The sequence below is a fragment of the Planococcus citri genome, chromosome 1 (genome assembly GCF_950023065.1).
Source record: "Planococcus citri chromosome 1, ihPlaCitr1.1, whole genome shotgun sequence".
Classification (NCBI taxonomy): Eukaryota; Metazoa; Arthropoda; class Insecta; order Hemiptera; family Pseudococcidae; genus Planococcus; species Planococcus citri.
The window spans coordinates 38,891,591-38,917,722 of NC_088677.1; the positions used below are offsets into that span (position 1 = coordinate 38,891,591).

At 31.0% G+C, this 26,132-nt stretch overlaps 1 protein-coding gene across 1 annotated transcript; it reads right to left on the bottom strand.

The window, feature by feature from the left end:
- Nucleotides 1-1,163: 1,163 nt before the first annotated feature.
- On the bottom strand, nucleotides 1,164-21,727 carry AstCC (Allatostatin double C). The gene is made up of 4 exons (XM_065344649.1): nucleotides 21,628-21,727; nucleotides 10,375-10,631; nucleotides 2,629-2,742; nucleotides 1,164-1,289 (listed from the first exon to the last, which is right to left on the bottom strand). The coding sequence occupies exons 2-4, from the start codon at nucleotides 10,585-10,587 to the stop codon at nucleotides 1,212-1,214; spliced, it is 405 nt and encodes a 134-aa protein (XP_065200721.1). The 5' UTR covers nucleotides 10,588-10,631; nucleotides 21,628-21,727; the 3' UTR covers nucleotides 1,164-1,211.
- Between the last annotated feature and the right edge of the window lie 4,405 nt (nucleotides 21,728-26,132).

Consider the following 26,132-nt stretch of genomic DNA (forward strand, 5'->3'; position numbering starts at 1 on the left):
GTGTAAGGCCAGTGAACGATGTGAAAAATCGAAACAATTGGGTACCTAAGCGAATCGTTAACAATGAATTTGATATTTTGATACTGATTTAATTTTGAATGATATTATTCTTTGTCGTGGTTCCGGTATTGATTTTGTTCTTTGCATATTGGATGTAAAATAACTACTGAATTGTGATTTTTTTAAAAGACTATTGTCTGGGAATTCATCAAGTTAATGGATGAAATTGTGTCGGGGTTTGCAGTTTGAAAATTCCATGTTCTCTCGTGCTGGAGCTTGTAGTCGGAACGATTTAATTATAATCACGAGGAATTTCGAAAATATCAAATAGTTTAGTTCTACGTACTTGGTATGTCTTGTCACTTTAGGTATCAATGCTGAAGAGTTGAGTAACGCTTCCTACGGCGTTGGTGTTTATTTCATTTGCGTATGTTCACGCTTGATTAGTTTCTTTTTTCCTTTCGAAAACATTTTTCAGTTGAACGTATGTATTTACTAGGTATTCGAAATATGCCGGCATATATCATCTCGTGTACCTGATTTAGCAGCGTCAATAAGGAGAAGAAAAGAGAGGGTGACAGGTTGCGGAAAATTTTCAGCTGCGCGAATAAAAAATAAATAGGTACGTAAAATTCAGAAAAATATGAGAAAAAGAAGCTTACGCGAGTAAAATGGATGAAAAAATTTAGAGAAATTTATTTTTAATTTCAACATGGAAAAGTAGATTGGTAGGTAAATTAATTTTTTCAGATGTTGGAACCGTTGGAAAAACTGTATAGGCATCTCTGTTTCTTACCTATACTGATGGTAGCGAGAGCAACATGACAATAGTGCCTGTTTAATGGAAAAATTTCTATGGTTTAACATCCTAAGAAATAATAAAATTAGCTAAATGAATAACTCGCCGGATTTGTGTAATGCTTTTTGAAAATGTAATTGCCTTTTTCAAAAATATTTACTTGGGTAGACCATTATTCTGCTATTCCTACCTATTGGTACAAGTATTAAAATAATAAAAGGTAAATTTTAGGTTTCTTAAAGGAAATTACGATAAAAAATAGCAAGCTACGGTATTTAATTATATTTTTAAAAAATTTATTATAATAACGAGTCATGATTTGTTTAAATTAATAAAAAACAAATTGAAACATGAAAAAATCCACTATTGAAAAGTAAAAATATATTTTCTGAAAAAGGTTTACATTTTCCCATCAAAAGCAAGTTACCGCGTTGAAATAACACCTCCAGTAAACTTTTCCTTTTTCTTGGCCTCTTCGCTGCAGGCCACTCTGAAAAAAATTTATCATTCGTTATGAGATTTTATCTAAATCCTTAAAAATAGGCATGGTTGTATACATGTACGTCATACTTGATAGTTTAAAAATAATGGGTAGGTATGTACTTTCTACTGGGTGTTTGTGGGTGGAAGCAAACCCTTTCATTCAATAATCACGTAACACTGATTGAATACGCGAGATGTTATATTTTGTATAATTTACAGGTAAGGAAACCAGGGTATGGTAACCAAAGGCTATCTTTAATTTTTTATTATTCAAAGAACATCAGAATTTCATTGTCCCTGTAACCTGAATGACTATTACGATTTGGTGATAGACGTTATTTCTCTTTTCAAGCGATCAGCTATTTCAATTTTTAAAAAATTGGCAGATTCATCAATTTTCAATTACGTACTTATTATACTTATAGGTAATAATAGTGAAAAGTCAAAATATAATATTGCAGAGGCAGAATACGTATAGAAACAGAGTTAGCATTCCAATCGAAGTTTCATAACAGTATCTACCTATTCTTTATTAAAAATAAAAAATTGTGTTCCTGTAAAGAGCTTGATTTGATTGAACTGAACGTTCTCAAATTTCAAGTCTAAATAATATATAGACACCCTTGAATACGAGACAGAAAAAAGTCGGTTTGGTAAAACTGAAACACCTGTTGATATAAAATTTACGACCGAATTTTATCGCATGCATTTACTATTTGCACTTACATATGCCTAGCCTATTTATTGATTTAAAATGAATAAATACGTGTGATTTTATTTTCATCGCACTTTTAAAAAGTTACCTATCAAGCTTTCTAGAAAGTTGAAACGACCAAGTCAAGCAAGCCGATAAATTCGAACGTAGGTACCCACCTCTACCTTGATTGCTATTTTACGCAAAACATTCGTCATCAAAAAGGTCTGATGTACTTAATGCGGTAGGCGATGACAGATTTGTAAGTATTTATCGACACGAATCGAAAAGTGTTTTATTACCTTTTGAAAACGTTTTCGCTTCTGTTTCACTTTCGAGTTAAAATAAAATCACAAGAATTTACCCACGTTGTTCATAAGACACCTCGGTATACATGCCGAAAAGTGTCATATATCGTCATTTGTAAAGTTCGTTGAATGGGACGTGCTTCTTATGGGACATATCCACATTTATATTGAATTTTTATCGTTGCTTGCTCAAAATTACATACTGGTACTCAAACTTACCGTAGACTACATTCTCAGTTTATAAAGATAAGTTTATCGGTTACGTTGTAACTTAGGTATTCTATTATGTACGAGTGTATGTCAATAGACTACTTTTTTAAAAAAATGATAATTATTAAACTTACTCCTGATTCTGGATAATAACCTTTCATATTCGAATCTCTCCCATCGTCTAAAGCTTTTTGTAACGCTACCATTATTCGGTCTAATGCTAATGCCGTTCTTTTTGGAACTACTACCTATGAAAAATGTATTTATTAAAAAACAAGTTCATTTAATTCATAACATTATCAAGATGAAAAGCAAAACTCAACATTTCAATAAAAACCAATGATCGTTTCCAAATTTTTAAATTCTAAAAGAAATGATTTTGTTGAACAAATGAACTCGAAAAAAATAATATTTTTATTGAGAAAAAATATGTACCTATTTTTGAAATCATTTTATAATCTTATACTTTATTTCAAAATAACTTTTAACTATAGAATAAAATACCTAATCATAGGCATGCTTTTGGACTGTGGATTGGTATTATTTTTTCAAGTTTTTTTTGGCGTTTTCTACGTATTAACTTTAAAAAATTTGAGGTAGGTAGGTAGGTACCTAATTAAACAATATATGTACCTAACAGGTAACAGAAAAAGAAAAAAGCTCGCCTCGTAGTTATCATGTTAATTGGAACGCAAGGAAAATATTCAAAATTACGACAGGCGCAATCACTTTATTAAAATTAAGTAAATGAAATTAAGCCGTGATATTGCAAGAAATTGCGTAGAAAAATAGGTGTCGAAAGAATTGCATACTCGGTTCGCCCTAAATAATGCACTGGTTTTACGGCAAACTAAGTATGCAATTTTATTAACACCATCCGACGACTGTCTACAACCCACATGAACTGGAATCAACATTACGGTCGGAACTCGGATCTTTCAGTTTCGCTCTGACTTTTTCTCGAGTTCAATCATGCTCAATCAAAATTTTCGTTTATATTTTTCCGAAAAGCGAGGGGGGGGTGAGCCTCGTAATTTCCACACGCTCGTAAATCTTTACAAAACTACCAAACTTTGAAGGCTTGTTGAACTTGGAGCAGATCTGTTTCCAGGGTTTTAAAAGAAATATGTAGGTACATGGAAAAAACTTCCTTGAATTTTCAGATTAAGAAAGGTTGAAAATTAACATTCAAAAATAATGTGAAAAATACTTTTTTATTTTCTTGATAAAAATTTTATCAGAAATAAAAATACCTAATAAAAATAAAAGTGAAGTAGCCTACGTATCAATTGTTATTAATTTGAAGAGAAGAAGACTGAGTTTGAATATTTGCTTATATTTTTCAATTCGATTCTTCAAAACTGAAAATTATTTATAAGCATCTTTGAAATTTTTTCTACCTTTGATAATTTTTAACGCTCAACAAGGATTCGTCATTTTACTTCGCTCAAGAGTCAGAAACATTTTTTTTCAATTTTTATTTTGAAAATTTCCTTTTCTTTTCAATTCCTTTTACCAGATGCGTCTTCTCCAAAGAATACCCTAATGATTATATCCTTTGTATCAAATAAAATTCGGTCCCTATAGGGTTGCAGCGTGATTTACATTACGAGCATAAATTTTCTTACAAACAGCATAATAAAATGCTTACTATTCAATATTCTTGTCACTTTGTCTCATAGGTTAAAAAATTCGTCATTATTATACAAGTGTATTTCTGCCTAATACCTACAATTCGAGGATTTCCCAGACTGTTAGGATGGCAATATAAAACAAAATCTGCCGCCATCTAATTTCATATTCGTTATTTTGGAACAATTGGTTATAACTGAAAGGGAAAAATGTTTTAATACGTTATCCAGCTACAGCATAACGTCGATTCGTTGAGAAGATTTATTTTTAATCAAGGGGGAAAACGCAACTCTCTGGGGATCATTATTGAGCCCAAGAAAAAGAATTGTTGGGATGATGCGCCTTTTTTTCTCTCCTTAAATGTAGGCCATCTATCATAATTTTATTTTTGTCTATTTTTATTGAATAAAACTTTCAACTTGGAATAATAGAACGAATGAAAAAACCGTAAAGTTTTTTTTTTTTTTTCAAAATGAATCTACGTAAACAAACACGCATACTGGCTATTTAAAAACAACAACAACAATTCCCTGCTGAAATACACATTCAAGAATAAAATAGGTAACGAATTTTTTCCATATCTTTGATCAGGCTGAAGAAATACCCATATACTAAACATATAAAATTTGCCAACATGGCAACGACATAAATATGAATTTACACATCTTGAAGAACACAATACGTACGTAAGTAGGTGTATCTTTTTCGTTATGCAGACAGTATTCATTACATTATTTCAGAGTATTGGGAAAATATAAAGAAATTTTCATTTTTTAACACATAGTAACATCTAGACATGGAAGAATTTGGCATTGCTTTGGGTATGCCGAAGCTTTACGTACATTTATACTTTGGTAAAATTAAAAAACAGAGTTTATATAAATTGGGTTATGTGTGTTGTGCCAAATAAAGTGTAAAAATTTACAATGAGATTAACATTGTATGACAGGTATTAAATTTCCATTTTATCATAATTCGTGTTAAAGTCACACACATAGGTCTAGACTCACAAACACCTACGTTGGATTAAAATTTAGTAGCGTTGCCTTTCGAAAATTTTATAGGTACGTATTGAAAATTCTTCAAGTAACTTTAATTAAAACCAATCTAATCGATTAAATTTTTTATTTTCCCCAATTTCCATTTCAGTTTATGTTCAGATCGAACATTGAAGGGGCGAAGAGAATTTTTCCCTGGAACAAAATTTATTAAGCACCTACCAAATTCATCTAGACGTATTACAAATTTGTTATTTTACTTATCGCATCAATACCTACCTATGATAAACCTAATCATATCATCAGTGAACCAAAAAACAAAAAAAAAGACAACAGCAAGCCGAAATTTGTCACTTTAAATATTATAAGACAAAAGAAATTGAATTTCACTTCATGGTTATTCTTTCGAAAGTTTTTGTTTTTTTTTTTTATGAATATATACACATTTAAGTAATACGATTTGAAAAAGTATCTAAAATATTTTAGCTCAGGGCATACAATGAACAAATAAGGATATTGTAGGCGTTCAAAGTAACATGATTTATCTAACGCACACTTTACAAATTTCACAAAATACGGCGATTTCAAATATTACTGAAAAGAGAATGTACCGTAGACAAACTCGTTTAAAGTCGACCTCATTTTCAATAAATTTATTTAAACTTGATAGTCTAATTATAAGCATACCGAAAGAAAAAAACAAAAAATATCGTTATACGCAAGTTCATTTTCGAAAGCTCACACGTAAAGCACGTAGGTAGGTAAGGTACCTACTACCTACCTATTATTACTTCAAATTCATAATTTAGATTTTGGTCAAGATCACGCAACTCTTGAGTGGAGAATTTCAATGATGAAAAATTGATCATGGAATTTTCAATTACATGATCGGAAATGCCAAATCCTTACCATCTTTTATTATTATGTATTAATCTCTGACGTTGCGAAACAATTGGCGAGATGATAAAGATTTCGTACCACTAATGAAGATTTAGCACTTGGCCTTCATTTTATGACTTTGTACAGCGTACAGTGTGCTCAGAAGTATTGAGCCCCCCCCTCACAGAAAGTTTTTTGTTTAATATGTAGGTTGGCAACATGAAATACTGAGACGCATATGACCAATTGCTATACGTATAGTCATCACTTTTCTGCTACTCACAGCGACCAACCAACATTTTCAAGACAAAATTTTTCGAGGGCGCTCGATATTTCTGAGCATGCTGTGCTAGTAAAATAGATAGGTAGGTACATATTTGAAATACGTATTCAAGTAGAGAAGAGAAAATAAGCATTGCCAACAGTTTTAAAATTAAATTGTGAAGGGATTTTCAAATGTTAGTTTCATTAACAAAATTATTACCTAGCACCCCGATTAGCGCTCGGTGGCAATAAAATTGCCAACTGCCAATTTTGGACTTTTGGCCAAAAAAAGCAAGAAGTTGGTAAAATCTCCACCAATGAAAACGCTTTATTTAATGCCAACTTGACAATTTATTGGAAAAAATTCTGCCAACTATTTGCCAACAGAGGCAATATTTCTGTCAATTACCTACATTTCATTTTTCCAACTAATTGCCAACAGAGGCAATATTTTTGCCAATTACTCTTATTCTCAAAATGATAGTTACATTTTTGAATTTTAAATTTCAAAAATCAAAAATGAAGGGAAGGGTTGCATATTTTTGCTTTTTGACCACAGAAATGGTACCTTTCCATGGGGTTTCATTTTTCTGGCCTATAACATATTACTAAAATTTCCTGACCTAGGGGGGGTTCGAACCTGTGTACTCCTGCACCTAAAACCCTACACCTAACCCTACAGCTACCAATGCTACAAGGAGGATTGGGCATAAAATGAATTCTTATATTTGCTTGCAGGTTCCTGTTGTTAATTGCTTTCATTTAGGCTACGTCAAAAAAATTTATGAATGTTTTTTGTTGTAAAAAATCCCTTGAAGTGGATTTTTTTAAATTTTAGTAAAACCAAAAATTTTAAATCTAAATTCAGAAATTTTGTTAATTCTACTTCAGAAATAAAATAAAAATAAGAAAATCAATATCAATTAAATTGAAATTATTTTTTTTAATTTATTAAATAAATTTGTGAATTGACTTTTTTATTTTCATTGATTTGGAATAAATTATTTTGTAAAATGAAATTTTAAAAATGTCTGAGTTTAGCTTTACAATTTTTGGTTTCACTGCAATTTTTTTCGATCCACATAGGTACACATTCAGAATGTTTATTTTGTATTGATTTTTTTAAAAATTGAACTGAAAATATATTTTTTTCGTACCTAATTGGTTAAAAAAATAAGTTACTAATACAGTTTTAATTGTTTTCAAACAATTTTGAATCTATTACCTATCTTTTTATTTATTACTGTAGAATAAAAAAATTAAAAATAAACAAAAATATGTTTTCCTAAACAGTTACTTGAGTTCCTACTTTTTTATGGCATATTTTCACTTAAGTATCAATTTTTATTATAATTTTTTATGTTTCAAGGGCAGCCTATTCTCAAAAATTTTAAATTAGAATTAGGTACTAGGTATTGAAATTATAACTTTTTGAGGGAAGGGGGGAGGGGTTCGAAATTTAAGTGGCTGCTTGCAGTAATTCTTTCAAAAATTAAGTACATATTTTTGAATTTAGCTTCAGAATTTTTGTTCTCAAAAATTATTCTGCTTGGATTTTTTTGATAATTCGGTTCAAAATATTATTTTAAATTAAATTGTTTCCTTTTTTCGAAATTGGCGATGACTGTGGAAAACTTTTTTTTAGAAAGTTTGAAAAAAACACATTTTTTGGTTAAAAATTAACCTTTCTTTTTTGTTTTTTTTTTCAATTCAAGTGATTGTTGTGAATTTAAAAATATTTTAAAATAGGTACCGACCTCGCAAAATATTTCGCATTTGTTCTTTTTTGTTTTTGCTTTTTTTTTACAGAATTTGACTGAGTGTAGTGATTTTTTTTTGAAATTGGAAAAAATGAAAAAGGTACTTACTTTGAAAGAAAAACTATAGTAAAAACCAAAAAAATCAATTTAAAAATGTTGAAAAACTCTAATTTTTAATTGGGTTCTAAAAAAAAAATCCATTCTTATTACTTATGATTTTAGTTTAATTTTAAACTTTGAAACCACCAAAATATACCAATTATTTCAATGAAAACCTCAAAATTTTGAGCACTGAAACATACACTTGAATTTTGTAGCACTTCAACTGAATTGTAAAAAAAAGAAAAATAGCATCTGTAATGTCTTGCGCAAGCGCATGATGCTGATATTGGCAAAAAATTGCCAAAATGTTGACAATATTCTTCTAAGGAAGTTATCGCCAATTTTTTGACAATTTATTGCCAACCACAGCAAGATGCGCATGCGCAAATAAAGTATGTGGCAATGTTTTGACATTTGGTTGGCAATTTTCTCTTACCTTCATTTTCTATTTCGTAGGTGCCAATTTTATACTCAAAAATGCCAATGTGGCAGTAAAAATGACAAAAATAATTGCCACTGCGCTAATCGGGACAGTAACGTGAGAGCTGACACATAGGTAATATGTCAAAGTATCGAAAAACAAAAAAAAAAGAAATATTTTGAATTAAATAATAATATACTTAGGTAGATTTGCTTTAATGTATATTTTATCATTCCACTTCTCCCTTTTTTTCTTTTCAGTTCCACTTAAGACATGCCGCTTATAAACACATCCATGAAATAAAAATGCAAGCCTCTTTTCAGAAAAAAAAAGGTCGTTATCGAATAAGATTTGAATTAAACATCTTATAGATACCTACCTAATTTAAAAACAAAAACAAGGGATAAAAATTTCAATTTTTTTCGTGAGTCGTTCATACGTAATCCTCCGGTGTAGGTATGTATAGGTAAGCGAAAAATATAATGATAGATAGGTAGGTACCTTACTTATTAATTTGCATAGAGCAGCCTACGGAATGTAACAAATGCTTATGAAAATTTTAAATTCAATTCAATTCAATTCCACCCACAGCTGAATCGTTTATTGTTCATACTAGTACATTTTTCAGACTATTTTTCAAAGTTCGCACGTTTAAATTAATGTGCTCAAAAATATTATTTTTTGCAAGCGATTTTACTTTTTTTTTTGCTTTAATAAGAAACGGAATAGGTATCTAAAGTACGAAGTAAATACGAATTTGCGAATCTTTTTAAATTCGACGATTTAATAGATAATCAATTTCTCGAAAGATGAGTAACCTGTACCTAAACTTGGCTAATTTCTTAATTTCAATTCTACGGAAACGGAAGTTGAAAGTTTTAAGTTTTGTACGAGTATAATCTATAGTGTCATTGTATCGAAAAGATGAAATGACCGAGAATCTATCTTAAGATGAACTACTCTTCGGGAAAACTTAACGATACTTATATTCGAGGTAAGAGCATCCGGTATGTTGGCAAAATAATTATTTTGACTCAAATAAGTACACGGCAGCATTTGCATATTTAAAGGTTATTGACCACTAAGTTATTCATTTTCAAGTTGCTTCGATTAATCATCGTTGAACCTCGAATTTCCTCATTCATTGGGTAGGTAGGTATATTTTTTGAATACGATTAACTAATTCGTTGAAAAGATGAATGAATAATTATACAGTTTGAGAAACAGCTGAGAGAAATTAATGATTAAGTATTCATCCGCACCTGAGGTCCAAATAATGTGGTAAACAAAAAGTCAAGATTAGAACGCGCTTCACCAAAGATATTTTTTAAAATTAACCGCCAATATCGAATTTATTTGCATTTAGTGTTTAATTAGCCATCTATCAATACACTTTCGTACTTTTTCCACTATAATGAAAAACTCTAGTGGAAATCGCGTGTTATGATTGATTTGATTCGAAAACGAACACCAAAAAACGTACAGGCCTGTTATACTGAATTGCAGGAAATAACTTCGGTACCTACGCTTTACGGCACGTACAAGGTGGCCAGAAATATCGGGTACCCCTAAAAAAGTTTTCTAACTAAATACTTCGGTTGGTCACAGTGAATGATAATAATGATAACACATGATTGGTTGTTGGACCGGAGAGATAACATTCCACCAATCATATGCATCTATTTCACGTTGCCAACCTATATTTTTAATGAAAAACTTTCTTAGGGGTGTACCCGATATATTTTCTGGCCACCCTGTATATAGTATACCTAACCTATAGGTATACCTATTATTGTATGTATTTCAAAAAACAAAACATCTTACCGGGTAATCGTCGTAAGGTAAACTCGATTTATCAATACTCATAGGTGCACTTTGTTGTAAGTCTTGAACACGTTTTATTCGAGGAATTGTGTGGTAAATTTTTGTTTCACCGTTTGTATCTACTGTCTCGTGCCATGTGGCTTCCAGCGCATGATATAAATTCACCAATAGAAAAAACTGAAGACATAATTCTTTAACCAGTCCTGTCATCATTTTTCAAACATGAACCAAAATATCACAATTGATTTTTCCAAAAACTGAAACAGATAATTATTCAATTTGTCAAATGAATGCAGCATAATAAGAAGTACCAATAGGTTAGTACTACATACGAGTATCAAGTTGGAATTTGAAAGCATTAAAGCGTTTTGTACACGAATAGGTAGTATAATTCAAGCAGAATTATAGAAAATTAGTAGGGTATATTAATCACAAATATGTACAAAGGATTATAAAACGTGAAGAAATACTGTATCGTATGAGAAACCGAAGGAGCGATACAAGCCTAAAAGCAGCAAATGGCATTAAGAAGAAAAAAACGTAGAATAAACTCTGATTATTTAAATGTTCATAACACTTGCTCTGTTCAGCCCTGTTGTTGTTTCTATGTATGTATGAGTGGTACCTACTCATATCAACTTGTTTTCAAAAACTACCTCGCCTAAATATGGCAATAAAAACGCCCACGCTACATTAACGTAAATAGATTAGCCAAGAGTATAATTTTAAGGGGCAAAATTGTTTAATTTTCAGCTTATTGTAGGCACTTCGCAGTTGAATACTGGGATATTCCATAATTTTTTTAATAATACATACACCTATGGTACTATGATGAGAACATTAAAATGCAATCTCAAGTTTTCTATTTGAAAAATAATATTTTCGGCCATATAAATGTATTATTCGCATTTGTTTTCAAAAAAAAAAAAAAAAAAAACTCAAGTAAATCAAAGCATAAGTCTTTCTTGTAGGCCAAGTTTTTGTCATTCAACCAAATATTCTTATATACTTACTCAAAAATCTACGAAGGTAAAATTACTTATTATTATTAAAGAATTTTTCTGTGTAAAAATTAAAATGTGAGACTTTCTGTACGTAAGTACATACATACGTATAATTTCCTTTCATTGTTTTCAAGTTAATCAATCAAAATCACAAAAAAATCATATATGCAGTGCAATTTTTTCTATTATTATAAAATGAAAAGAAATGATTGATTTCATAAATAGGTAATCTATTGTCTGGCAAAGTCAAAAAAAAAAAATTTCAACCTCAAATACTTTCTCCAGCTTTGGAAAAGTTTCCCTCCTCCACCTCGTAGGTAACTGCATGAGGAAGGTATTATAATTTAATTTTTAAGCACCATAAAAGGGAAAGAAACGTGTTTGATACCTACCTATTATGTTTTTACCCAGGAACTAAGGTAAAATGTCAGTAGGTACCTAACATTTTACTAAACGAATATCTGCTCTCTTTAGACTTTTAAGCTTAATACGAGTATATCCTAATTTACAATGGGGTGAAATGAAAATACGTAATTTACTACATAATAAATACAATATGATAATTTAGACAATTTGTTCATCATCATATGTATAAATAACCATCAAAGACGTCTTAGTTTTAAACCTTTTAGGCGGAAATTATTTATGATTCTATTTGACGTAACAAATTCACGTTCGTATTAAATACAACATTACGTTACGTTCCGTTACATACAGTAACTTCTAAATAATATAGGTTGATAGAGGTACAAATGTAACTGTACAATCGTAAATACATAATTATAAAAATTTTCGAAACTGAAAAAAACTGAAGTGCGCACACTATAAATTGATGAATAGATTTGTGCGTAGTTAGAAGTACCTACCTTTGTTGTAAACCTTCATAGGTAGGTAAGGTATACCTCGGTTTCGTATTCTAATACAGACTCCAACGAATAACGAATTTGCAACTTATGAATTCATTGCTTATCGGTTCAAAAGCTACTGCGAAATATCTCCAAGATATCCTTAATTGTTAAAATTTGCTTTAATTTTTAGAATAGTCACCATTCTGAGACCTACCAACGCGATGCTTCAACTTCCCTTAATTCATTTTTCTTAAAATACACGAAAATCTGAATTGAATTTTTTTAAAAATTCAATTCCATTGAGAATAAAATTATGCGAGTAAACAATAAATGAAATACTTAGTATTTTTTGAGTAGGTGGTGTTGTAAGTAGGTAAATGCTAGCATAACAGTATGAAAAAGTAAGTATCTACTATTTCAATGCGGATTACAGTTTAAACTTTGTTTCTTCTATCGAACAAAGTAAAGACAATTCGTGAAAAGGTAGTTGTACAGATGGAAAAGCTAAATGCTCGACTTTTCATGTCTCATTTATCATTTTGTAAAGCAGAATTGAGCTCAACAGATGAACAAAATAACGTTTCAGGTTACCTATCTAATTGTTTTGCCAAGTTTTTATGGTTTCAATATCAATTCTGCGAATGAGAATTCATTTAATTCATAAACCAATGAAAAAGATTATATGAAGATACAAATTTTAAATCCGTTATCTTTTGCTGGATTGAGGTCTTGAACTTAGCGTATATGCTTCGGTAATTAAAAAGAATCGAATAATACGTACCTCTACAGGTACTTAATCTCAGCGAGTACGCTTTTTAAAATGCCTATGTATGTACCTACCTACCTACCTATGCGTAAATTTCAGAACTTTCAATTAAAAAGTCATTAAATTAATATGTATTTTCACTTCCAAATGATCAAAAAAAGATAACACGTTTGCTTTAAAATACCTATTGGTATCTCTATCTACATATAATATTGTTCATCATGGTAAAAACTTCTATTCCTCAATGAATTGAATAGGTTTCAAAATCATTTCGAATTTTCAATCCTTTCGTAAATTTTCACTGTAGTTTTACATTGAACGGAAAATGTTTACTAACAGTTCATTTTCTGAAAAGAATTAATTTATTTTTAAATTATTCTCGAATGCTGTTATCTTTGTAAATTAATTTTCATAGAAAATGTCATTTCGATTTCGCCCACTGGCAGATATAGCACTATTCTACACAATAAGTTGGTACCTTTAAGTACACAGTGCATGACTCGTAAAGCACCTTGAAAACTTTTACCTACAAGTAAATGATAAGATCTGATTTTCGGTGGATACATTTTCGCCTGAACTCCTGCCGATTGTCACATAATTTTTCATTGAAAAAACATTTTCTCGAAGTTGAAAGTGGTAATTATGTGACTGGGGTTTTTACCATGTATGATGTTTCGAGATGGAAAAAGTAATACTTAGTGACTTATATTAATGGTGTTTTTTGTTTTTTTTTTATATAACTAATACATTGTACGTATATATTCCTACGTGTAAAATATTTTTCAAAAGTAGATAGGTAGGTTCTTAATATACTTAAATGCAAATGATAAATGCCGATGTGTAATTCAACAATTGTATAAGGTAGAGTGGGGTAATTGCAAAGCACTCTTTGATTAGTGACACTTTGGGAGGGCGCTGTGAGAAGATTATTGCACCGATGAAGCTAAAATTTGTACCACTTATACTTCAGGGGGTTCTCTATCAATGCTAAAATTTTGGTACAGTTTGGTCCACAAATCGTGGAAAAAATTGCAATTTTAAAATTTAAAAATCGACTTTTGCATTTACCCCATTTTTCATTTTTTTATTTTTTTGCATTTTCAACACACTCGCTGTATTCTACGTGTCATTTGCTAACTTTTTATGTATTCGTGGTCTTGATTCGGTAAAAAATTCGATAACTTTTCCACTTCCCAAAAAAAATTTTAGGGGAGTGAAAAAATGTTGAAAAATTATTTTTTAAAAAACTCGCTAAAATGAACAAAAAATCAACTATTGATCATTTCTGATGTTTTTTATGTAAAAAACTCGTCATAGAAATACATTTTTCGTCAAATATATTAGTAAAACGTTAAAAAAGAGCAATAATCTTAAAATGCAGTAAAACTGTTAATCACTTCTCTAACGTGTAACTCATCATGTGACCGTGGAAGTTTATTTTTTTGGTAATTTCAAACCATTTTCAAGTTATTTAGGGCAAAAAAATATTTGTGGTAAGAGCAAAAATGAAAAAAAAAATCGTTTTTGCAATCACCCCGAGTCGATTTTTTCTGGGGTAATTGCAAAAACGCAATTTACGGACCAAATTTTTAAAAAAATTCAAATTGCGATATCTTACCTTAAACTTTAATCCTTCATGACCCTAAATCGTGAAAATTCCAGATAAATCGACAGTTTTTTCTATTTCACATGCATTTTTTTTAAAAAACACCTCTCACTTTACTTATGAGTGATTTCATCATGCTTTGATAAAAGTGTTTGCTACGGAGGGACAAGTTGAACCCCGCGAGTTGTGACCAAGTGAATATGTCGGTAAAGGTTGTTGCTTCGACACCCCTTAGTTGGCACAACCAGAAAATTGATATTTTTTTGCATGAGGTCACAATTTTGCAATTACCCCACTCTACCTTAGATACCTATTCCTCCTCATATCCTTGCAAAACACGTCCATATTTTTGTTTAATTTTAATAATTTTTTATCCATATTACGTTATTAAAAGGATTAAAAAAGAGACACATAGAATGGAGGAAGAACGTGGGTAGTTGCAGAAGATACTTACAACGTGTTAACTGTTACGTAGTTACCTCAACTTCAACTTCGAAAACTCGTTCAAGTGTTAAACATGTTTTTCTTGAATTTAAAACAATCTTAAATACCTAACATTCAACTCTTAATTATGCAAACATCTCGCTCTCTGGAAATGTTCACGAGATTTTTTCGTAGAAAATTTTCAACAGAATACTTTTTCAAAAAGAAAATGCCATCTAACAATAACTTTTGACCCTTCATTAATTTATTTTTCATTGTTACCTGTATAATTGTTTTTTAGTAAACGAAGAAAGCTTTTCAGAAAGATTTCGGTCACATTTTATACTTATTGAAACTGGAAATTCGAATCGTTTATTAGAAAGAAAATTGGAATCCTTAAAATGGAGATTATTGTTTAGATATTTCTGAATAAAATTTTAAATAAGTAATAGGTGCAGTAGGTAATTTTCAACCAGTAACTTCTATCTTGATACCGTCTGGAAGGTTAATTTCTTTGTCTTACTTATAGGGATGTTACCTAAAAAACTGATAGTATATATATTTTTTTGAACGAAATATTAACATGGAAGTATTTATGTACACACGTTAAATTTTTCCACGTACATATATACAGGTACTACTCGTATTTTTATGATAGACATTTTGGTAATTTCCAAGCATAGTACTTTGGTACAAAAAGGAAAATTACGTTGTAAGTAGGCCCAACTACCTACGGAAGTTGCTATAGATAGATAGAACTTCAGTTGCAGATTAATAAATGTCGACGCGACGACGTCGTGTCTAACGAATGACTTTTTTCACATGAAAAAAAAAGTAAGGGGTAACCATTATAAACACAAATATTCACGTGAGGTACGAATGTAATTCGCAAGTCGGGACTGAAAAAATCCCACAGGACGAGTTAAGTAGGAGAGAGCAAGTGATGATTAATTTTTTTCACATCCTACAAATTCGCACGTGCGTTTAGAATTTTCTTTCTTATTTTACACGCAGGTGATATGTACGTATTTCATAATGATTTTCAAACCTAGAATCCGACTCTTTTTTGTTGATTTAAACACATGTTGCTGGATTAACAGTGGAAAATTGGCATTGATTTTTTACTTTGTGGTTATTAAAACCAGAAAATTTTTAAAATAATGATTTTGATAATTTTTTCTGTTTCTCGTACGAGATTTTTTCTCCGATTCATTCCCATTAACCCAAACATGTAGAGCTCATTAGGCATTTTACTTAATCTGAAAATTTGACGACGTCAATTTGTTTGTTTGTCTATTATCTTTCCGGTTGCAGCTTTTATAATATAGTTTTGTTTTTTTTTCTTCATAAAGCTTGAAAAGTTTTTGCCAAAATTATTATTATTTAGAAACTTAGGCTGTGTTTTAAAACAAACTTTAACATAGAAATTGCTTTGAAGTACGAATTCTTGGCTTTCTGCTGATTAAACATACTCGTAGTTAGGCACCTATTATGAACGTGTGAAATACCTTTAAAGTGTGCTTTAAGGTTTGTTTTCAAATGCCAGTTTGACTCCTTTTAAACAGACTTTCCATCATGTTTATTTCTCTACAACGATACTTACTATAAGCGTACGTTTCTTTGTCTGTTTAATAGTACCTATAATTGGTAAAGGAGATCTATTTTATTGCTAAGTTATGTCAGAGAAATTACGAAATAGATTACTGTATATAATTTAATGACTTTTTAATTGAAATACGAGGGTCCATTTACAAGAAAGAACGAGCAAGTAGTTATACCCAGAAATTTGAAGAATTCAATGTTGTAAAAATGGATCATTGTTTCATAACTTTTTCAAATCATGAGCCTTATCTGAGCTCTAAAAAACGTTGATTTTTAGTGAGCAGTGACAAAGAACATACCTATATTTCTTTGATTCCAGTTTTCGAAAATTTTCTGTTTAAAGTTGCTCAAAAATTTGCAGATTTTGAAAAAGCTTTGCACACGGTCTCTGAATTGCAATAAGTGACTTAACTTTTTAATTGGATTTGATTGAAACATTGATGTTAAATAAATTGCATGATCACGCAGTTCGCCGTAAATGCGCATTTAAAAAAAAAATTATGTGAAATAAGTTGCCTACTCAGTTTGCCGTAAATACGCGTTATTTCTGTGTTTTAACTTTCAAATTTCAACAGAGAGAATCAAAAATGAAATCATTCGCCTCGATTTCGTTCAAAATTTTGTTTGATTTAGCAAAGTTCCTAATCGTCATCATCATCACATCATCACTATATTTCTGTCGCAATTCTTTTAGACGTTGGTGTGATGGTGATGAGCAGCGCTGTTGATTTTCAATTTTCATGCATTAGATTTACGATCACGATTTTTTACGAAACAGTCAAATTTTGAAGGTGCATTGTATCTCACGATCGATTGACTTTGAGGCTCATTTCTTTTTTGCAGTATTTTAAAGACAATCAATTGAAATTTGAAAAGCTTGAATTTGAGTGAAGACATTTTTTCAGCCTCCATGTAGGTTACGAACTGGGCAATTCTCAAAATAGAATCTCAATACTGTCCAGAGGAAGGAAGACTGAGAGACCACAAAGATGCACAATCTCGATCAAAATTAAAAAAAAAAAAAAAATCAAAAATGAAGTGGCAGGTCGATTGTTGGTAAATCGAAGACCCTGAATTCGAATACTGCCCTATTTTTTTCGATCGGACCCTTGACACCTCTCAATTCTCTCTGAGGCCTCAAGTAAACATGATCAATATATCAAGAAATTGAAATAATGATATGTGACGCGTCGTTTGCTAGGTTTTCGATGGCGATGAGTTAAAATATCCACCGATTTTTTGGATAAGTATTCTCCTCCATATTTCTAATTTAACAAGGATGAAAGTTTGAGGAAGTAATAATGTGACATTTTTTGAGGAAACTCTTCAAAAGTATGATCATTTGCAAGGAATTCCGAATTATTTATAGGTACTTAATTATGAAAATTCAAAATCGTACTGTCTTGCGGGGGAAGAGGTATGAAAAAGAAATAATGCGCAGTCATTTTTAAAGTTGCGTTCATGTTTTGCTTTCTTTCATTTTTCTATGCCCATTGTTCAAAGCTGTTGTTTATTAATTATTGAAGTTCTATATCCTCTCCAACTTTCCCCAACTAAATATGGTATAAGTGAATTGATGAAATGAGCGTTATGCTATTAAAAAGACTTCGAACTCTTTTTTTTTTTTTAAAGAAATATGTAGGTACCTACTTTCAGGTTTGGCAAACATAAGTCGGGCTCAGGATGGGCGTCTACTCTCCTGTTTGAAGTAAAAACAAAAGTCCCTCAGATGAGAAGAATCAGAACTTCATAAATTTCAATGAAATATCAAAAGAGTATGGGCCACTCTGTACTTGATTGTGAATCATTGATTAATTAATGAATATTTATTAGTTCAGTTATAGAAAAATTACGAGACATTGTTTGAAAAGCAAACAAACAAAACTTAATGGCTAATTTCAAATAAAAATGTTGGGATTTTCTTTATTTTGATTCACATGCGACACATATCTACGAATGCAAATAATTGTATAAGGCTCATCATATTTTATAATCACGTATCTTAATAACGCGTGTTTACGGAAATGATTTAGGTAAGTAATGTCAGTTTGTCACCCTGAAAAATATGTTTGATAAGGTACATCCTACAAGTTTTTGTTAGAGCAGTAAAACACCCACTAATTCAATGAACATGTAGGTTTATAAATACAAGTAGGTACCAAGACTTAAACAAAAACAAACAGATGTGGAAGTTCTATACATAGGTAAATGAGGTTTACCGAACGAATTATTCGATTAGAATTACATTTTCATTATCAGGTTTTGTTAAATGGTATGAAGAAAATCTCGCGTGAATATAAATAGCATGCAGATATGTAAACTCGTGTAGGTATAATACAGTGGTAAAGGCAATGCATAAATCCTCCAAAATCTTTGTAGGTATAAATATGGTTGAAAATACGAAGTGAAGACCTGACTGAATTCTTAATTACTTATAAGTAGGTACCTAACCATCTACACACACATTGAAAGAGGCCTGAAGGAAAAAATTGTTAAATATGTAATTGATTAGGTATACGTACACCTACTACCAAAGTTCATTTTTATTTCTATTTTTTGTACTCAAAGGAAACTGAACTTGATTAAGTTAAATTTAGTAGCGAAAGTAACTCTCCATGCAGAGGCAAGGGAATAAAGAATTTTTAGAGCAATGCCATCTTCCTGAATTGCGAATTCCTACATATATTATTTCAACACAGAGCTGTGCTTGGAGACGATTCACAATTCACATACTATAGCAGTTTACGAGCACGCCGAATTGCAAGACGATATTTTGGCTTAGTATAGGTATAGGCTACCAACTCGATTTTTCAAAAGAATATAATTGAAGATATGCGATGTTTCTTTCCCGCTGCTCGTTTAGTTTTTATGAAATATCTACTTATACCTACGAATAAAATTGGTAAAATGTATAGATTGTTATCTGAGTAATTGCTTCCTTTATTTTATCAAAGAAAATACACATTTGTTCGCACTACTGTCTCGTTAAAACAAGCCCAAATTTTGACAATCTTCCTCTTTCAAAAAATTCATGCTTAAAAGCAAATAAAGATTTTGATTTTCCTATTTTCAAAATCAAATTCAATCGTTTTGTTTATTTTTAGTATAAGGTACTACAGGTATCTGAAGGGTGAGTGACTGAGTGATCCCAATGAAAATTTGGATACAAACGTCAAACGAGCACTAGACAGACAATCATAAAAAACATCTCGACTTTCTCGGAAATTCAAATAAGGAAGAAACGCGGTTCAAAAGAATGAATTTTTGATCGTAGTGTGGGTAAAAGTTGGATAAATTGGTTTTTACCTAATTTGAAATGAGATTTAAACAGTTTTTAATGCTAAAAAATTACGGAAAATTTTCAGAAAATTGAAAATTCACAGAGCTGAGGCATAAATAACGTTTCAAAATTTAATTCTACATAAATACGTATTAGGTAAAAATGTGTCTCACAATCAGTAATTTTTTTCCTTTCTCAACTCGCTATCTCATCTTTCAGTCAGCTTTTAAGACTACCTATATCAATGATTCATGTTACACACTGCAAGGTGTTTCATAGATGATTGGCCTCCTTCCATCCGGTTAGTAGGTAGCTCGAATATACTGTAGAGCACAAGTAGGTATGTTTGCCTACATTTTGGAATGAAGGGGTAAAGTCATGCTCGTATGAAAAAATTCAAATTTTTCAGCAATTTCAATCTATTTTTACATGTAAAGGCGATTGCTGTAAAATAAATGTAAGTATTACCATTTCAACCCACGGTGCTGGTACCTAATAATAGGGGGAAAATAAATTTAAAAAAATTGACAAAAAATTCAAGTGATTACTTTTAAAGCGGGTTCGAGACCATTTCAGAAAAAATAATTTATAACCAAATCAACGTAGGTAGGTACCTACATATTTTCCTTTTAAAAAATTCCAACTTTAAAAAATGATCGGTTGTAGGTACTTTTGAAAAATTGAAAACAAAACAAAAAAAACGTAGATATTCAACAATCTTAATCAATGTAAAATAAGCTTTTGTAAAGAGTTAGGTACCTATTTTTTTCAAAATTCTATTCATAGCTCCATCAGTATTTAAATAGGGAAAAACACGTCAAATCAAAATTTGTTTACCATACTTTTCGATTAATCAGAAATTCGTTTGAATTTTTTCTTCTCAAATTGCATTTTCCCCTTCTATGCGGACACCCTGTACCGAAAAAATGTTTCATTTTGATCTTTTTTTTTAATGAGTTGAAGAAATTGAAATTTTTAGTTGATGTGATTCGCTGCCTATAAAATTAGACATTTGTTTCCACATTGAGCGCTCAGTTGGCTTTGAAAATGTACCTACTCGTATATGATTTTAATGGGTAAATCACGATACTCAGTTCAATACGTAGGTAAATTTGAAACAAACACTCATAACATAATCCAACATGGGCTAATTTTCAGTAATTTTCCAGTAATACCTACTTAGAAACTTGATTTATGCTTTCACATTAATTATCCTTGGGTTAAGATCTGTTTCCAAATACCAGCCAAAATATCGGAAGCAAAAAAAATTTAAAAAAAATAGATATTATAAATAAGCAAAATTCCATACATCTACTCGATCATACCGTTCGTACGTTGATTTGCGCAAATTAGGAATCTATTTCAATAAACATTCGAAAAGCTTTGATTTACTTAGGTAAGCGTAAAATTAAATACTTTCGCTAGCACGTATAAAATGTGATTATAGCGATAAAAGGCCGAACACCGTAATTACACACGACTTAACTTCCCAAACGAAATGTTTTCTCAATACTGACATTATTAAAGACAAATTCCCCGACTTTCGATCAATTTCCATTTATTTATTTCCCAATGGACTCGGCTGTCTTAAAATAGGTAACATGTTGAAATACACTGTCATACTTATGCACATGCATTAGTATTAGAATAGGAAACAGAGAAACAATAATCAAAATAATAAATACAAATTCTACGAACACCTGGCGGAAGGAATTTTTTTTTACCTGTATCACAAACAATGCAAAAAATAAACACTTAGAAATATCGCAAAACGCGTAATTTTGAAACATACACCTTAAATGAAATACGGGAAGAAATGGCACGCGTTCAAGGCGAATGGTAAAAATCGCAGCTATATAAAGAGAAAATGGTATAACAGGTGGTTTCAAACAACATGCGATCTAGAAATTGCGCGTGCTCCAAGAACAAAACTTTTCACAAATTAATTGTATGAAATTTTGAGATGCTAAAGCTAATATCATATCGAAACATCGAAGCGATGGCAGTTGCAAAATTTTACACTTCTTAACTTATATCTTTCGTAAAGTTAATTTTTTCATACCTCTTAAATATGCCTACAGCGTTAAGTAACTTTACCCAACTTATCTACTTCAAAAGTCTAGATGATTCAACCTGTACATATACATATATTAAAATGATTCGTGGAAGAGTATTATTTTTCTGTTTCAAGAGAATGTAGAATTTTACTATTTACTCGATGAAGATTTTTCAACTTCATAACGAATAATAGATCTGCATATTTCAACCGTTACCCTTCCATCGTGCTCGTATTCTAGAAATTGGTAAACGTGTAGGAGAAAATAGTAGATAATTTCATCGTCTTGAAAGCTTCCAACGATTCGTTTGCGTAGGAGTAAAATTTTATTTTAATGCCATTGTGACCTATAGGTTGATGATGAATTGTAGACGAAGGAGTAATAGGTAAATTTAGACTACGAGTAAATAATTGATTCCAACTCATCGTCGTCGAGAACATGAAAAAATCATCAGATGTTTTGACTCAATGACCCGCCGTTTTCCAAGTTGAAGGCCGATTTTCGAATTAACCTTGTAATCATAACTTATGTTTTATACTCAAATTGCACCTTAGGGAACTTGAAACGCACAAGTGCATGAAAGATTGCCTATATAATAGTCGTAAGTATTACAGGGACAGCGATATCAAAATGATTTGTTGGTGGTCAAAACACGAAATTTGGCCAAATTTATTCATTTAAACGAGTATTTAGTATTCCTTTGCTGCGACAAATCGGCCATTTGAAATTTTTACCCGAATGCTGTATAAGCTGGAGGAACCGCAACGTTTTCCTTAATTTTCCGCTGTTTCACGAATGGGCGGATAGGAAAACTTGAATTCCTTGTTGAATTACGATTCATTTTTCAAGGTGAAGACTTTTGGCTAAGTACATAGGTACCTATACTTACTTTTACATTTTACAGGTGAAAGTTTGAAAGAAAATGTGTGAAATTTCAGATGAAGTAACCGGTATTAGGTAGGTAGTAGGTACCTACTACACAAGTCCGGCCATCGCGATTTCTGGGAAAAGCGTGGTCTGAAACTCTCATAACCGAAATTTCAGCTGCTCAAATTCATCAAAAATAACCATTTTTGGAAATTTGTCAACTCGTCCGAAAACCGAATTTCATCATACACATCAATTCTGAAGTGTTCAGCCCAATTTTCGACTTCTTCGGTATTTTTTAATTCCTCCAGAAGGCGTGGAAATTAATTTGAGCAGCAAAGAATCGAGAGAAAGTGACACCAAACCACAGAATGTTACCCGATCCACTTTGATCGTACAAAATTAGTACCCAAAAATTGTACAGTATGTGAGGAAATACAAGCACCTCACCATCTACTCCTGCACTGTTCAAATCAGGAAAGGAATAATTTGACATTTTAATATCTAAAATTTCTAGAACGAGAAGGAAATTATGCAAAATTTTCTTCACAGCCTAATACAAGTTTATCGAGGCGTCAAATATACATAGTTAGTGTTAGAGAAAACACAGCCGAAAACAATAAATCCAAAAATGCTACGCGAATCGTGTACACCTCTGTAGTATTTTTCATTGTGTACAACTTTCGTTCGTAGCTTATTTACAGATTTTAGTAAAGTTTCAAACATATAGGAATGTAAAATTAAATCTGCTAAACAATCGCAACTTGTAGCTGTACAATGAGAAAAACAATATCGTCCATTGATTTATTATCTGAAGTTCTTGTATTTCAGAGTGGAAGTTTTTTTTCGTCGAATAACGCCTGACTTGAACTAATTTTTTAAAATTTCCCATGTTAGGCCCACTAACCTACTGATCCCACCCATAGAGAAAAAATTAAACTTACAACAAAAACAAAAAATATTTTTAACACTTTTTTTTTCATTTCGCTATAGATACATCAAATAAAGTATAAAATCAATTACCAACAGAAATTTTGGAAAAAATAAGTTCATTTATTTATGTAAGTATTCGTTCAAGTCGAGAAAATAATTCGGTGTGTGCCTATTTTCCAAACGAAAAATATTTAGGCAGGTGCGTCAAATTTGAAATCGAGCAAAAATACTCACCTAATGTTTAAAAAACTACCATCGTACCTATCTTAAAAACATTTTTCTAATCAAAATTTAATTTTTAACCATCACGTAGTTTTCTTTGATTAAAAATATTTCAACGAAAATATAAGTAATCTAAGTAAAAACACGTATCGAGTTATAGCTCGCTACATCGACCCAGTCATAAATGATTAAAAATATCGTTTGTATTGTACCTATACAGTGTGAAAGCACCCTCGCACCTTCAGTCCACCACACAGTCAACAAATCTTTTTCGAATATTGCACAACTTTCGTGGAATACTTTTAGGCTTCAAAAACACTTAATCGGTTGCGAAATCGCTTTGTTGAAATTTGATCGAATGAAAAATCAACGAAGAATAAGTAAAATGTCGCGAGTTGAAAAAAACATCGAACTTCTCGAAATAAAATATAAATTTTCTCATCTAAATGGCGAAAATACGATGAAAATACACGGGGATAATGTTCAAAAATACATAAGTATCTAATATTTTTTCCTAACCAAATAGTTTTCTGATTTCCATGTTGTTTTCATTCTATAAAAAAATACACTCGAGTACCTAAGTACATACATAAAATTTCCAAACACCATGAGATTGTTTTATACGAACTTAAGTAGATAGGTAGGTGAGTGAATTCAAACACGCATTTAAAACAAATTTTTAAAATATTCGCTCAAAATAAAACTACGATATTACTTATTTAATAAAAAAAAAGCCCAAACGTTGACGCGATAGTAGAAAAAAGTTCAATAACATATCCAAAATGTACCTAGCTCTACCTACCCTCGTCAAATATATAAGACGACGGAATTCTTATATATTTCAGAAATGTACGCTACCATTATTGCGATTTGTGGGAGGCTATAAGCTTACAACATTCAGCGCCATATATCAAATTACCTGATATACTTATATAAACTCTTCAGTCTGCCTGAATTCTTCTGTAAGAAAGCTTAAACTACTAGGTAGGTACATATGTTTGAATATTTCATGCTGGTTTCGGTACTACAAAATATGTATACAGTACATGCGGAGTCTCTACATATACATTTTGAAATAACCAAACGAAAATAGAAAATGCCTCTAGGAGTAGCTTTTATCAATCTGATATGCCTACAGAAAAACGTAGAATGAATTACATCAGCCAGCATACGAGAAAAATAATTTTTGTTACAAGGAGTTAACAAAATACATATCAATTTTTAAGCATTATTTTAAGGAGAAAACATTAGAAGGTTGCGTAATTGGGTCTAACAACTTTTTGTCTTGAAGAAAATCCACTTTGAATTCAGCAAAATTTAGAACTTTTTCGATAAAGCTAAAAAATATTAAACGATTAATTCGATAACGACGAATTGATTAGTTGGAATAAATAAATCAACTTTTCTGTAATACCTACCTAACCAACGTATATCATAATTAATTACAGACCAGATAAATGACCTATTTCGAGAAGCCACATAGACGGAAAAACAAATAACCCAAATTAATTCCTCTTGATGAATTTCAAATTGAAGAATTGGAAAAAAAATCGTAAATTTAGCGCACACTATTGACAAAGCAAAAGCTCCATAAAATGTCATATATAAGTAAACATAGAAAATCTTTCAATACAATTAGTCTCACGCGGCGTAGAGCTGCGGGCGTATCGTCCAAATGAATCATTAAAACGATTTTTAAAAAGTTTCTCCGTTGCTCTCCTTCCGGTATTTGTTTTAAAAATTGTACGTAAAAATATTAAACATATTTATTTTCGTTTAGTACTGCGAATGCGAAATGTAAAGTCGATTGTATTATCCGAGACCGAGATGGATGACGAATTAAGTCGTTAAAATTTTTCAACCCTTTGTTCCAAGTGTTTACAGTATTATAGAGTATTTTAGTCGAATAGAAAATATAGTAGGTACACGGCCCTTGTACCTACTCCTTTTTTCAAACGATGAAAGTTCGGTTCAACACAACTGTTTTAATACAAAGAGTACACGAAAATCAATCATCCTTACGGTTTAATTAATTAATGAACAAAGATATACTCTTTGTTTTTGAATAATTTCCACGACTGTGACTCACGTAGGTATATCGAATAATTAAAAATTACCAAAACGATCAATATGTGAACAAAACTCTCTCG